General features: G+C 36.1%; 1 protein-coding gene across 2 annotated transcripts in view; it reads right to left on the reverse strand.

The window, feature by feature from the left end:
• LOC132158637 (ubiquitin carboxyl-terminal hydrolase 45) overlaps nucleotides 1–11586 on the reverse strand; it is a 36754-nt gene extending 25168 nt beyond the window's left edge. For both annotated transcript variants that reach the window (XM_059568131.1, XM_059568132.1), the window contains exons 1-5: nucleotides 11302–11586; nucleotides 10311–10419; nucleotides 9941–10110; nucleotides 7945–8045; nucleotides 7307–7407 (exon numbers count right to left, since the gene is read on the reverse strand). In XM_059568131.1, coding sequence (XP_059424114.1) covers nucleotides 7307–7407; nucleotides 7945–8045; nucleotides 9941–10110; nucleotides 10311–10413 — 475 coding nt within the window. In that variant the 5' untranslated portion in view covers nucleotides 10414–10419; nucleotides 11302–11586. The remainder of the gene's footprint in view (nucleotides 1–7306; nucleotides 7408–7944; nucleotides 8046–9940; nucleotides 10111–10310; nucleotides 10420–11301) is intronic.
• Between the last annotated feature and the right edge of the window lie 3368 nt (nucleotides 11587–14954).

Genomic DNA, 14954 nt, shown 5'->3' on the forward strand with positions numbered 1-14954 from the left:
CCAAACACACTTATTGCACAAACTGGCCCAGAATTAAGCCTTGTTCAGAAAAAAAAATCCATTAAAATCTGAAGTAGGCAGCTTCTGTGCCCTCATGATTTTCTCACAGGGGTTAATCAGGCATCAAAACAATAGACTGGAGTGCTGCTATTCCTAAGTGGGGCCAAAAGCATCTGGAGCACTACAAGGAAACATCTGGAAGTTTGTCTGTGTCTATACAGTCATTCGGGAGGGAGCCCATATGTCCAGGAACACTGTGGTGCAAACAAGTGTGGACAAGAGGGACGCACAGCTCATACAATGAGCAAATAGGACAATGAGTGAGTGTGATGGCAATAAGGTACATTTGCATCTTGTCAGTCCCATTTTTTGAATGGACCAGGAGAATAAATGTGCGATGTGGGAATGCCTATGGAGTTACATCGCATCTGGGCCCACTGATCAAGGTAAACAATGTTCAGAGAGCCATCTGCCAGGATGGCAACGAAGGAGATACATAGAGGGGAATTGGGGGGGGGGGCCTGAACAAGCATATGGAAAAACAGATTTTTCCTCTCCCTGCAGCAGTTAGCGAAGGCAAATGTCAGCATGCACCACAGCCACGCTTGACTGTCCTGCACTCGGCACCACCACCTGGCTCTCCTTGCTCAGCCACCGAATATGGGCAGGAGTGACACTGTGGAGCATGTCCCCGGGGCAGCCTAAACTATCAGCGATCCCACTACTCCCCACCCAGCTCTACAAAACGCACAAACACAAAACAGGGTTTCTGCAGGATTTTTAAGCTCAAATTTAAGACTTTGTAAGACCTTTTTTAAGACCTGAACACATAAAATTAAGTTTTTACACATAAAAATTAAGAACTTTTTCCCCAGTTCCTGGGGAAAAAGTTCCTGGTACAATTGTTCAGGGTAATTTTGGTGGAAATGCGGCAAAACTCTGACCTGCACCAGGTACTTTGTGCAGCATTGGTCTGCTTACTACCTCATTCAACTACCTCTTCAGTCAGTTTAAATAAAGAACTGCTCTCTGAGCTTTTTGTCACTTTAAATCAGTCTGAATAGGCTCTTTTGCACTTTTGTGGACCAAAAAAACAGGTGGACCGTTTGGTAGAAATATAACTTTCCCCGGTAACAGCAGAACAGAAGGCAGCAGCACTGGACTTTGAATGTGAAGTGCTCGTGTTTATTCAATGAAATCATAAAGTAAGTCTTCTGAAGTTTAATCATCACTTTCAGCCATATCGCAATTCTGGTCTTTCCGTCCCCAAATTTATGACCTCTTGAAATCATAATTAAGACTATCTTGTACAATTTAAGACTTTTTTAGGCCTTATATTTGATAAAACTAAATTTAAGACCCCACAGAAACCCTGACCAAAGTAAATGTGGTTTCATGGTGTTAAAAGGAAGATCTTTCATAAGCACTCTGAAACACTTTTTTTCACCCTAAACCAGAAAGAATGTATTGTGAAACACAATATTGAGCAGAATGTCTAAGCTGCTCTTCTTTATACAATAGAAGCAAACAGTGACCACAGTTGGGCCACGTCACTGTTCACATGCATTGTATACCTTTAAAAAAGTAAGGAGGCCCCAACCACTGATCTATATAGAGAATATTAAATAATGATAATAAATAAATAAATAAAAAAGCCTCTTTATATCATATGAGAAGCTTGGAAATTGTGCTTAATATCTTACATTTTTTATTAGTGCAAGAAAGCAAGCTTGAAATGACATGAGGGTGGGTAAATAACCACATAGATAACCTAGGCAAGACCACACTGACAGAAGTAATTATTTATAACCTGCTTCATATACGTAACTCCAAAGGTCATAAAAGTACCACTACTATTCACTGGTGCTTGAGGAAAAGCATTGAAGTGTCACAAAACTAAAAAGTGTTTGATGCGTTGCAGTGAAGAACTTGCCAAGAAGAGTCAAGCACAGACTTCCAGAAGTGAATGCACTGAACATGTACACTATTGAAAATCGGCCCTTTTTCCTCATAAAGTGAAGGACAGCTCTCCTCAGGCTGAAGACAGCAAGCAGTCATGAGGAAGGCCGAGCAACACCAAATGTCTTATTAATTTGTTAATTTGTTGTGGCCATGGGGCATGAAAACCGTGTTTCATTGCCATCTGAGGCCAAGGGTATCCAACGTCTTGATTCTTTCATGCACACATACACAGACACACACACACATACACACACATATAAATGTGCTGTTCAAGTTGGCCCTGGATTGACCTAAATAGAAGAGCATTCTTCCACCCTAGGCTAATCATCCTTAGTAATCAACAAGACTTAGCCATAAAACCCTCAACATCGGCAGACTAAATGTAAAACAAGGTTTAAAAACCATAAAAGTGAACAACAAATAAGGTTAATGGGTTCCAATGAATACAATCAACATTAAAAGTAAAAAAAAATTGAACTAGTAAAGAAATATAATTTAAGAGGCATTTAGTAGACTTGAAAGTAGGTATGCGCTGGAATTAAAATTCTACACTATTTTGAATTTCAAATATTTTGAAAATAAATTTATAAATTAACATTTTTAAATGTGAAAATGCTTAAATGCTACAGGTGAAGTTACCTTAAGTAAGCATTCAATCAAAGAAAAAGGAATCTAAATGTTAAAATATGGATAACAAACATGCACAATTTCATATGGAAAAAAAAAAAAAAAAAAAAAAAAAATATATATATATATATATATATATATATATATATATATATATATATATATATATATATATATATATATATATATATATATATATATATATATATATATATATATATGTGCATCCCTACTTCGAAATGTTACTTTGTTAAAGGGATAGTTGTTCACCAAAAAAATTTAATTCTGTCATTAATTACTCACCTTCATTTCATTCCAAACCTGTAAGACCTCTGTTCATCTTTAGAACACAAATTAAGATATTTTTGATGAATTCAGAGAGCTTTCCGACTCTCCCATAGACAGCAAGGATCCAAACACGATCAAGGCTCAGAAACGTAGCAAGGACATGGTTAAAATTTTCCATGTGACATCATTAGTTCAATCATAATTTTACGAAGCTACGAGAATACTTTTATGTGCACAAAGAAAACAAAAATAATGACTTTATTCAACAATTTCGTCTCCTCCGTGTCACCCAATAGCACCATTTTGGAGAATATCACAAATGTAAACAATGCATGCTGTTCTGTGTCAGCATCATCGTACATGGATACATTGTTTAAGCTTTGATCTGATGGTAAATAACGTATCCGCGTACATGTGTTGCTCGACGAGTTCGCACTAACATATAATAAGATTAAGCAATTAGTAGCATATTTGGCGTGCTGCCCAGAGGGAGGGTTCCGAGCTCGGGAAAGAGCCCAAACCCAGAGAAACATCATTAAAGAATGTGATACTCTGCAAAATGGTGCTAGGAATTCATCAAAAATTTCTTAATTTGTATTCCGAAGATGAATGAAGGTTTGGAACGACATGAGGGTGAGCAATTAATGACAGAATTTTAATTTTTGGGCTAAATGAGTAAATGTAAATGTAACTATGCGCTTAAGTGCTTAGCTGTTTTAGAATGGTTTAGGAACCATAAGGGATTACAAAAGAGACCCAGAGTACAAGGTACAATTCTATGCTAATTTCAATATCATGCACTTACTCAGGATTTTCATGCAAATCATTTACAACTGTGTTTGGAAAAAGAATACATGAATAAAAACAAGAAATGTAAAGCAAAATAAGTTTGAACCCTCACCTCATGAAATATGAAATGAGACTGAAAATCAATAAGAGCAAATGAAGATTCAACTGCTGCATGTGCCAGCCTCTGATGCCTATTGAAGCAAAAACATTTTAATTTCCTCAAACAAAGCCTTCCCAGCTGTGTTTCAAGCAAAAGCCTGGCTCTCTGAGGTCAAGTCTCTTTCTACCAAGACTCTGGTACTTGAGCTGAAGGCCTTTTTGGTGAGAGAGCACAGTTAATAGATTTTCTTTCTTCTCCCTGCTGTTGTTGTGTAAAACTATTATGGATTCTGGAAAATTCTCACTAGGGCTCTTTTGTGCCACGAGTCTATGAGGAAAAGCGAACACAACAACAGGCTGTGTCTAAAAAAAACCCATGGCCTTCAAATTTTGCAGAAATGCAATTTCACCGACTCCTCTATGCCAGCGCCAGTCCATTTCACAGCCACAATGGACGCCCGTTTCTCCCTCATTTAGTCAGCTTGCCTGGAACAATGAGCATGGAAGAATGGCAACAGGTCATTTAAAGAGCTAGGTAAGAAGGATGTGGGCAGGAGGTGGCCCAACTCTGGCCAAATATCACAGACCACCACCAGCTACCTTCTAGTCCTCACCAGTAGAAAGTCACCAAGTGTGCAACGTTTTTTCCCTTTTCTCTCTTCGTGTCTATTGGCTCGGGGGGACTCTCGGGCTTGATCAGATCAGAGATTAACACCAAACACCAAGCTGTTTGAATATGTTCAAAGTCATCCTGCGAAGATGATGGAGTCTGTTTGACTCTGTCTGGAGTGGACTGGTTTTCCACTAAAATAAATAAAAAGTTTTGTGTTCTTATGTTTGTAGTAAATGTGACGAAAACAGCTACTTTCAAAAGCAAAAGGTCCTTCTCACAACATCAACCAACTTTTAAAGGGTTAGTTCACCCAAAAATGAAAATTAGCTTTTGTTTTACTCAACTCGAGACATGCTAGGTTTATATGACTTTCTTCTTTCAGACGAATCCAGTCGGAGTTATATTAAAAATGATAGAGCTTGGAATAGCCAGGACAATTTTTTATAAAACTCAGACTGGATTCGTCTGAAAGAAGAAAGTCACATACACCTAGAATGTCTCAAGTTTGAGTAAAACACAGTAAAAATTTTAAATTTGGGTGACCTAACCCTTTAACAGCTGAGGATGCAAGCTGGAAACAAGCTGCTCCTCCTGAAGAAAATGAGACCCTCTCCCTGAAGCTCAGAGTGAGAGACGAGGAATCATGGGAGATTTGGCAGGGCTGGGGGAGGAGCAGAGCTCAGGATCAGATCACTACACAGCTGCAGTTGTTCTTCAGGGAATCCGACCGAGGAGCATCGCTCAAGCGCCTAATGCCATTAATGAGCGCAGCCATGCAGCATTAACGGAATTGGAGCACAGCTTCTCCAGAAAGAGCCTAGCTGCTACTGGAATGGCAGTTGACCAGTTATGCTAGGATTAAATGAGCTAAACTTTGCTACACCAGATCATCAGGACACGGACAGGGACAGAAATTGATTTAATGACTGTTAAGTATCATGCAAGGACAAGATGGTAGCATATTTCACAGCTATGTGAAATTTTATACACTAGCCTTTGGTGATCACTGAAAAGGGAAATGACAAGTGTAACAGACTCTGTGCTTCGGCATTTACTGTCAAACTAAACTGGAGAAGGTGTCTAAGTTTGCATGCCAGAGAATTCAAGCTCACGTTTACGCTTATAGGTGAAACTCAAATAAAACATGACAGCTCTGTAACAGAAAGTAAATAAGATGGTTTTCTCAACTACACCATATGATCATACTCTTATGTTGATTCTTATCATTTCAGCTATGAATCTCCTAACACTTGCAAGAACATGTCCAAGTCATACCTCACTCCAATTTCACACAAAAAAAATGAAAAATTTAAAAACAAGAAGACAGAAACAAAATATGTGAAACTGGATAATTTGATGGTAAATTTGAATTTTCAGTCTTCAGTGTCACATGAGTAATCAAAAAATGCAGATTTGGGGCTCAAGAAACATGACCTATTAATAACGTTGTGTTTGCTTAATATTTTTATGAAAAAAAGAAGAAAAAAAACGGGATTCTTTGATGAACAAAAAGTTCAAAAGAACAGCTTTTATTTGAAACCGAAATCTTTAACCTTTTGATCAATTTAACGTGTCCTTGTTGAATAATGAAGTATTGATTCCGTCAAAAAAAATCTTCCTGACCACAAACGTCTGAACTGTAATGTGAATAGTGACATTAGTTTTATTATACTTCAGCATGTTATCATGTAAACAATGTGTTTAAAACCAACATTTTCTTAAATATGAAAGGAATTTCCTCCTTTATAATTATGTTTTATTCTTCTGATTTTGGAAGGAAATTTGAGCCACAAGACAAATTCATCAATTAAAAAAATTAAATAAAATCATACAAAGCAGCAGTTGATCATGGATCTGATGATCTTGGAAACAACTTTTCTGAGACTTGACAAGACAAGACAAGTAAGTGGAGGAGTAACTGAGAAAATACTACTCATTTTAAATGTGTAACAGAGTTAACTTCCTCATGCATCCAAGGCAGCATTGCTGCTGGACCTCTAGGTGGAGCCGGGGAGCTGCTGTTATGAAAGAAAGCAGTCAGCTAGTAACAAAGGTTCAAAAAACTGATTTTCCACATACTGTACATTATTGTTTCTCCTCTATGCCCCGCCTCTATGAAATGCATTGATTTTTTATAAAACTCAACGTTTTCAATGAGAGGGTCATTGTACTGTCTTTCTTGAGCAGTTAAATGTCTTTCTTACAATAATTATAATTACATTTAATGAGCATTTACTTCAAACAGTAACTGAAACAGCATGCTGTAAGCCAAGAAGGATGGCATCAGTTGCAAACAGAATGTATTCAATTATGGTTGCTAATGCTATTTAGAAACATTGTGTAAAAAAGACAAGATTTTAAATAAAGCACAAATGGTGTGAAAAGTCAAAAATGAAACAAAATAACCTAAGATTTAATTTACCAAGGAGTTACAATGATCCAAGGTTAACTATTTCAAGTGTAAAATACCTCTTATATTGTGAAAAGTGCTATAAATGAAACTTAATTTAAGTGAATGCAGAAGAGGATATTGAAGAAGTTTCTACCTGTGAAAGATCACAGTGCTTTCAGGCTGCCTAAAAACTGTGGGATGAAACATGTCCCTCATTGTATCTGGCAAACTAAAAACCAGTGATCCCGCCAGGACAAAGGTCAATGACTCACAGATGTGCCGACATAGCATTTCTATGTACAGAGAAACAATGAGGAGCTTCTAAAAGAGCCATTTCAGAGAAATCAGCTCTTCTCTGAGCTCCATACAGCACTAGAAAACAAGTACATTTTTAAAGAAGAGTCAGTCTTCTATCAAAGATGAATCTCCACCACAGCGTGAATGACTGTCACTACAATACACAGGTGAAAAAAAGAGGTGTTTTTCTATGATTAAAGAAAGTCACACTTCTGCTTGTTTTCCAGTGAAATAACTACCTGAGGTGGCCTTAGCTGAGTGCTTCTGCAGGAAATCCAGAGTCTGAGCCAGCGCTTTCTTATTGCAATGAGTGGAGAGCTCTTCCTTACATTCAAAACACCTGTTAAAGGAGAATTTTTTACTTCTACTATGCCTTTGATGTCTTTTACAAAAGAGCATAAACTACCTTTCAAAAGTTTGGGGTTCCTAAGAATTTTTTATGTTAAAAAAAAAAAAAAATCTCTCTTATGCTTTTATCAAGGCACATTTATTTGATCCAAAATACAACAACGTAAAATATTTATATATAAATATTTTTTTCTATTTTAATAGATTTTTAAATATGATGGCGAAGCTGAATGTTCAGTAGCTATTTCTCCAGTCTTTAGAAATAATTTTAATATGCTGATTTATCAATAATGAAAACAGTTGTTCTGCTTTATATTTTTGTTAAAACTGTGATGTTTGATGAATAGAAAGTCCAGAAAAACAGCATTTATTTGAAAACTGTAACAATGTAAATGTCTTTACTGTTACTTTTGATCAAATTTAATGTATCCTTGCTCTTGCCCCAAACTTTTTCTTATATAGTGATCTTTCAAAATATGCATAAGGATAAATAATCATGAATACAGTATCATCAGTTGATATTTCTTACCAGGCTTTCCATGTGCTGAGGCTGATGGTGATACAGTGAGAGTCAGAGTGATGAGCTTGCTGGTGTTTTGTGGAATGCTGAGTTTCTGCCTGGTTACAACCCTGAAAGAGAGAGACACAGAAGTAAGGTTACCATATAATACTCTTGATGTAAAAAAAGTTTTGGACAAGTTTTAGTACAATTCTTTCTGTTCAGCATGGTCAATAGAAATTGAGTGATTGCAAACAGAATTTTTTTTTTAACACACTGTCAAATCAAGGCCAAACAAACCTGTCATATTGCCTAATGTGCTGTCACGGCTTAAATGTACCGTACAAAAACTGTGGGTAAAATGCAAAGGAAACAGTAGGGACACTCCAATTACTTTTATAAAATGCTTTGGACCAGGAGTCAGTGAATAATATGACCTTTTTACACACAGGCCTAATAAAACTTCATTATTTGGTTTTAAAACTTTGCAGTACCCAACCGCCAATGCTGTTAGGCCAGCCTACATTTTTTATCTCTACTTTTTACAACTATGTTCAAATGTTTGGGGTCAGTAAGATATATTTTTTAAAGGGGTCATGTGATGTGATTTCAAGTTTTCCTTACTCTTTGGAGTGTTACAAGCTGTTTGTGGATAAAGGAGATCCCTAAAGTTGCAAAGACTAAAGTCTCAAACCCATAGAGATATTCTTTATAAAAGTCAAGACTTGTCCACGCCCTCCTAAAATGGCTCGCTTAAACACGCCCCCACGTCTATGTCACTGTGTGGGAAGATTTGTATAATACCGCCCAAATGTTCATGCAAAGAAAGAAACTTTGATTCTCGCTAAAGTGTTGTTGCTGCCAATATGTCGTAGAGAAAATACTTTCTAGGGCCTTCCAAAGGAGGACACATCTAGAAATCAGTGGTTAAGTTGTATTTACAACACTGTTCCAGAACAGTTCAAATCAAATATTCAGATGTGTGCAGCCTACTTACGGAGGACTGCTACCTGAACCTGGGAGAGTAGACTACAATGCTGGCTGTTCTAACTCAGTCTGTAAGTACGATTTCATATTTAAAGAATTTGCCACCGACTATCCAAACGCGAGTTTTGAGCAGTGTAGAGTTGACCTTGTTGTTTGTCATTTCTCTGATCACAAAGGTAGACATGGTTTTATGTTTATGCAGCGCAATGCTTGTAAAAAGACAGTACAAGTCATCATAATCAGTAATTATGTCGCCACTGGATGCAACAAATGCCTCATTGATGGTGAGCGGCATAACATTTCCGTCACACACTTGAGGTATTCGACTAATCACAACGCACTGGATAGCTGGCCAATTAGAGCATACTGTGCTTTTCAGAACAATGAGATTTGTAAAAATCTATGCGTTCCAGAAAGGCGGGGCATAGGGGAGAAACAATAATGTACAGTATGTGGAAAATAATGTGTGTGTGTTTTCTTTTTACCTTAAACCAAATAAATACATTGCATTACACCAAATACACAACACAATGTTCTTTTTTAGCAACATCATATGACCCCTATAAATACATTGATAATTTTATTCAGCCAGGACACATTGAATTGATCGAGAGTGAAAGGCTTTTACATTGTTAAAAACAATGATCTATTTCAAATAAATGCTGTTATTTTCCAGTTACCAATCCTGAAAAATCTGTATCTCAGTTTCTGTTGTACTGTTAAATGTTTTTCAACATTGATAAGAATAAGAAATGTTTATTGAGCATGAGATCAGTAACAAGAACGGTTTATGAAGGATCATGTTACTTGAGACTGTACTAATGATGACTAAAAATTCAGCTTTGTCATCATAGGTATGAATTACATTTTAAAATATATTAAAATAAAGAACAGATATTTTAAATTGTAATATTATTTTACAATTTCATTGATTTTACTGTATTTTTCAATCAAATACATGCAACCTGTCACTGCACGCTGACAAAAATGCCTACATTGTAGCACAATATATTACTGCAGCAGAATGAGAAGATCTCACCTGGAACCCACACTTGAGGCACACAAGGATGTCATGTGCTCCTGTCGGTTCTCCCTCATGAATGTGCCTCTCTTTAAGGCAATCGGAGCATACAGACCACAGGCTGCCTGTCACTGCCTTCTTCACTGAGCTGAGGTCCACAGCCCTGCTCACATGCTGGCATGTCAACCCTGGAAGGCACCAAAATGTAGTTTACAACTCTATGCAAGCATTGGTAAACCACAATCTGAATCAGAATGAACTTCATGCATGATAGATCCTTAATGTCTGATAAATCCCTTAGATGCTCCTCTGTGATTTTTTAAATGAGTACCAAGTGTCCCATGAATAATGTACTGGAATGAGGAGGGACATTGAAACCTTAACTTACCGCCAACCTCGTCAGACGAGTCTTCATCACGAGGTTTCTTTGGCTTGTTAGACCGCTTGGTCATGTCTGCGGTTTTTAAAGAGAAGGGGTCTTTCAGCCGCATTTGTATCTAGGAAAAAAAGTCACTAAGTATGAGAGCACACAGCACAGTTAAAATTGTGTTTCTGAAGCCTAAAACTCTGAACATTATCATACAACACATGCACGGGAGCCAGGGCTCACAAGAGGGCCTTGGCAAGCTTACAAGGTGGGAACAAAATTACTTTTCATTTACAATAATTATATTAAAACAAGACATTGTCATTAAAAGGCTAAAACATGTTTTTTTAATAATTAATAGGCTAAAATTTTTACAAAATGTGAAAATATATGAAAAGATATATTAATTAAAATTATGTAAAAAAATATAATGCAAGTACAGGGCAGGCATTTTTTAAATAATACAATGGAACTAAAATTGTAAAAAAGGCTAACAATCTAAATAACAATAAAACATTATATTAGTTTTTCCCTTAACAATTTTTATTTTCACTGAAGAACATATCGTTTTAAAACTCTGTAATTAATATAATCTATTGCCACTCCTGAGTATTGTTCGTTTCCATCTCAGTGGGCAGACACTGCAGTCACTTTTAGTCCTATTTAAACCACATGTATACTGTACCAAAGAGGACAGCATTTGAATACAATTTTGATAAGGAAGTCTCCAGTACAACCATATAAATTAGAACTTACGAATCAGGAAGTGAGGATAATAAAGACATACAAAGGAAATAAGTTATTAGTACAGCCACTATGGGCTGTGGCAAAGAAAACAAGAGCACGACACCTGAGACTTGCCCAGGTAACTGATACAAGTGACAGCAGGCACCGATATTGGGTTAAAGGCCTTTGCTTTAGTAAGTCACGAATGTTAAGAGCACAAAGTTGCTCCAAATGAGTAGTTATACACATTAAATGTCTTTGGCTTACAGTAATAAACCCAGCTCACCCTGTTTATGGTGCCCTCCTTTCCAGGCTCACTACCAAGTGAACGTCAGTTGTCAAGTGGCCAGGTGGAAGAGCGAAGCTGTTAACTTACATATGCTTCCAAGTTTCGAAATACGAAAGAATTTCTGCCTGTAGTTTTGGTTTTCGGATCTTACACTTCGACAATCAGGAATCGAGTAATCCGGAGACGCAGTTTATATTCTGATTAACAGAGTTTGTCCGCGTATTTGGTCGGAGGAGAACTGAAAGCACAAGTATCACATGTGTCACGTGGTCGCATCCTCAACGACGCACTACGGATACTTGTATGGCCCAACTCGTTTGTATATCTACTGTAGTTACAAAAGAGCCGTTTTAAAAAGTGCTGTGGTGTTTTATATAAATGTAAGCGCAAAAGGGCAGTATAATATAGAAAACGTAGCTTTTTTCAATTTTTTATGATGGTCTATTTTTATTTTACTGTTTGCATAATTGAATCAGTTTCACTTTGAAACATCTCTATTATTATGCATTAGGCCTATATGTTGTATTTGCACATTTCACTTGTCTTCGCATTTTTTATGTTAATATCATAGACTGTATTTGTAATGCAATTAATATTATAATAATGTATTTTTCATATAGAAATTAAAATAAAGGTAACCTACATTTTCTTAGCAAGCCAAGTACCGCTAATTAGATATTTAATTCCTGCATGTCCACTTTCTCTACTAAGATTAATTGAACCACATAGCACGCGTGGGTCTACATTTTTCATTGCCAGTCAAATTATAATCCAATAAACCTGACAATAATTACTTATATCAAAATACTGTAAAGGACTTTGTTAAACAGATACACAAAAAAAGGAAAAGAGAAAGATATAAAGAAAAATCTAATTGAAAATAAATAAATAGTAAAGAAGAGATCATCATTTAAACAACTTAAAACCTTCATATATACCTGGGGTTTGCATACGAGTTTGGGATTTGAAAGAGGAGCCAGCGTCACTGGTAAAGTAATAGTTAGTTGTGCGCATGCGTACAATTCGTTATGATGGTAGTTCATTACGAAATCTCAGCTCTTCAAGCCAGCCTTCAGTAGATATGTCCTAAGAGCAGTAGAAGAATCTGCTGCTGTCCGATTCCAGTGTGGTTATAGACGTCCGTGAGCCGTGGGAACTCAGGGAATATGGGAACATACCGGGGTCAATTAACGTGCCATGTAAATCATTGCATGGCCTAATCCGTAATGCCGTATAGCCTACTGTTTATTTAAAGACACATCATATAAATTACAATGCTGTACCTTATCTTCTGTATAGTGGGACAGGTGAATGGAGTTCTCCAGCTCACGCCTGATGATTTCAAGGAGAAATACGGAGGAGTCATGCCATTACAATCCCAAATATATATTGTTCACCTGTGTAGGTGGTGTAAGAAGCAAAAAAGCCATGGACACTGCAGTGTCTTTAGGATTCACCAAGTGAGCACTTACTATACAAGAAGGCATGATTACAATATTTTAATGCAGGGCTGCCCAAACTTTTTACTTTTTACTATGATGAGCCAAAATTTAAACCTGATTGCAGGCCATAGGCCAAAATTAAATGTTACATTTTCCAACTATATTTTATTAAAATATTATTTTTTTATATGCAACTCACTTATATTTCAATGAAAAAAAATTGTGGAACAAGAGTGCTAAATTAGAAATAAATACATGCTTCAGTGGCATGTATTTTTATAAAATGCTTTTTCTGAATAAAAGAAATTGCACATTAAAACAAGTTTAAGATCAATATGCGATAGTGCTCTATATTGAAGTTCTGTTGGCTTTAGTTGTCTAAGTTGTCTCTGTCTTCTTGTAGGGTCCAGCATTATCCAGGTGGATGGCAAGAATGGGCAGAACATCAGTTAATAAAAACCTATATTTTAAGTCTGAAAGATGCATTGTGCACATTCTACACTGATATTTTATTTGATGTGGTCATTGAATGGATAATGCAGTGGCCATTGTGTATGTTACAACTTCTGTTCATAGGGCTCTTGGCTATTTGCCTAATAGTTAAACCTAAATATTTTGAGAAGACAATCCAAATAGCAGGGAAAAAATGTATGCATTTTATTCAGTGATTTATGAAGTCAACATAGCACTGTTTAAAAGTAACTGGAGCATTATGTTTATGCATTCTTGAAAATAGAACCTTGATGCTTCATTTTACTTGTAGCATTGTGATTATTTGATAAAAATAAAAAAAATCTCACATTTGTCTTTTTGGATAAAAAAATCTGCTAAATACTTTAATGTAAAATTTTAATAAATATTCAAATGCAGGGTGTAACTCGTCCTTCATCATTTGTGCTACGAATATGAATATCAATGCTAAATTTAGTGGCTTTAGTTTTGCACAGGAAAAAATTAGTCAAGTTTTCTTCACATAATGTAAAAATCAGATGTACTACATATCCTTATAATTTAGTGAAATACAAAAAAAACTTTAATTTATGTGCAAATACATATTTTATTCGTCAAAGAACCCTGAATGAATGACTGTTTTTAACAAAAATATTAAGCAGGACAACTTTCTCATCACAGGAATAAATTACATTTTAATTTTTAATGATATTGTTAATGTTTATTTGCTTATGCATATTTCAGTGTAATCTGTGACTAATGATAATGAGCTGTATATGGCACTGCCATTATAGAAGATTGTCTAAAAGAGGTACAAAATCTGTCAACATGGGGCAGTATACTTTCAAAGGTAAATCTTTGTACCTAATTATTAACTAAAAGATAGTGCCTTAAATGTACATACTAATAACTTTCTTTTCTGAGAGTGCAGTAGTCTTTTTAGTCTTTGATATGTTTATGCTTATAAGAATTAATGTCATTAATGTGGATGTGACAAAGCTGTCTCTTACTGGTGAATCTGAAATTTAGAAAATTGTTTTAAATATAAGTGAGCATAGAAGCATGAGCAGACAAATATAACAGTTCCTTATTATTGGCAATAAAGAGGCTAGTCTATTGTCTTTACCAATGCTGTCATAGTTTGTTTTGTTTTTCTGTATGAGCACTGCTATAGGGATGAGTGACTAATGTACTGTAATGGAACGAGACAGCAGGAGTAAAATAACGCCTGTGTGTTTGAGCTCATTTAGCCACTGCTCACATCTCAGAGAGATGTAGACCCAGCCTTCCTCCCACATGCCTGGCAAATCTTAGATAGTCGGATAGAATCTCATAAACCACATTCGGTCAGCATTCTCAAAAAAAAAAAAAAAAAAGAGTTCTGTAATGAATAAAGATTAGACCATATTTCAGCTGAAATATTCTTTAGATCCTGATTAAAGAATCTAAGGACTTTGTTATTCCCCACTTACATTCTTTAGTCATCTCAAGCATGAATCTAGGACAGGCCATAGCAAAACACTCTAGTTTTGCACATTCTGCCATGTAAATAGTGACCACATTAGTGTCATCTCCCTCTGTTCAGATTGACCTGGTGACATTATTCCTTGCCCTATCTAGAAGCATGTGTAATTAAAACCCTACATATCAAATCACATCACGACTACACCTCTAATGAAACCTTGTCTCATAATTTACCCCTTTATTCAACACCTCTCAAGACCCTGACAGATGTTTGAGTGACAGGCCTAATTCTTG

The sequence above is a fragment of the Carassius carassius genome, chromosome 15 (genome assembly GCF_963082965.1).
Source record: "Carassius carassius chromosome 15, fCarCar2.1, whole genome shotgun sequence".
NCBI classification, from domain to species: domain Eukaryota; kingdom Metazoa; phylum Chordata; class Actinopteri; order Cypriniformes; family Cyprinidae; genus Carassius; species Carassius carassius.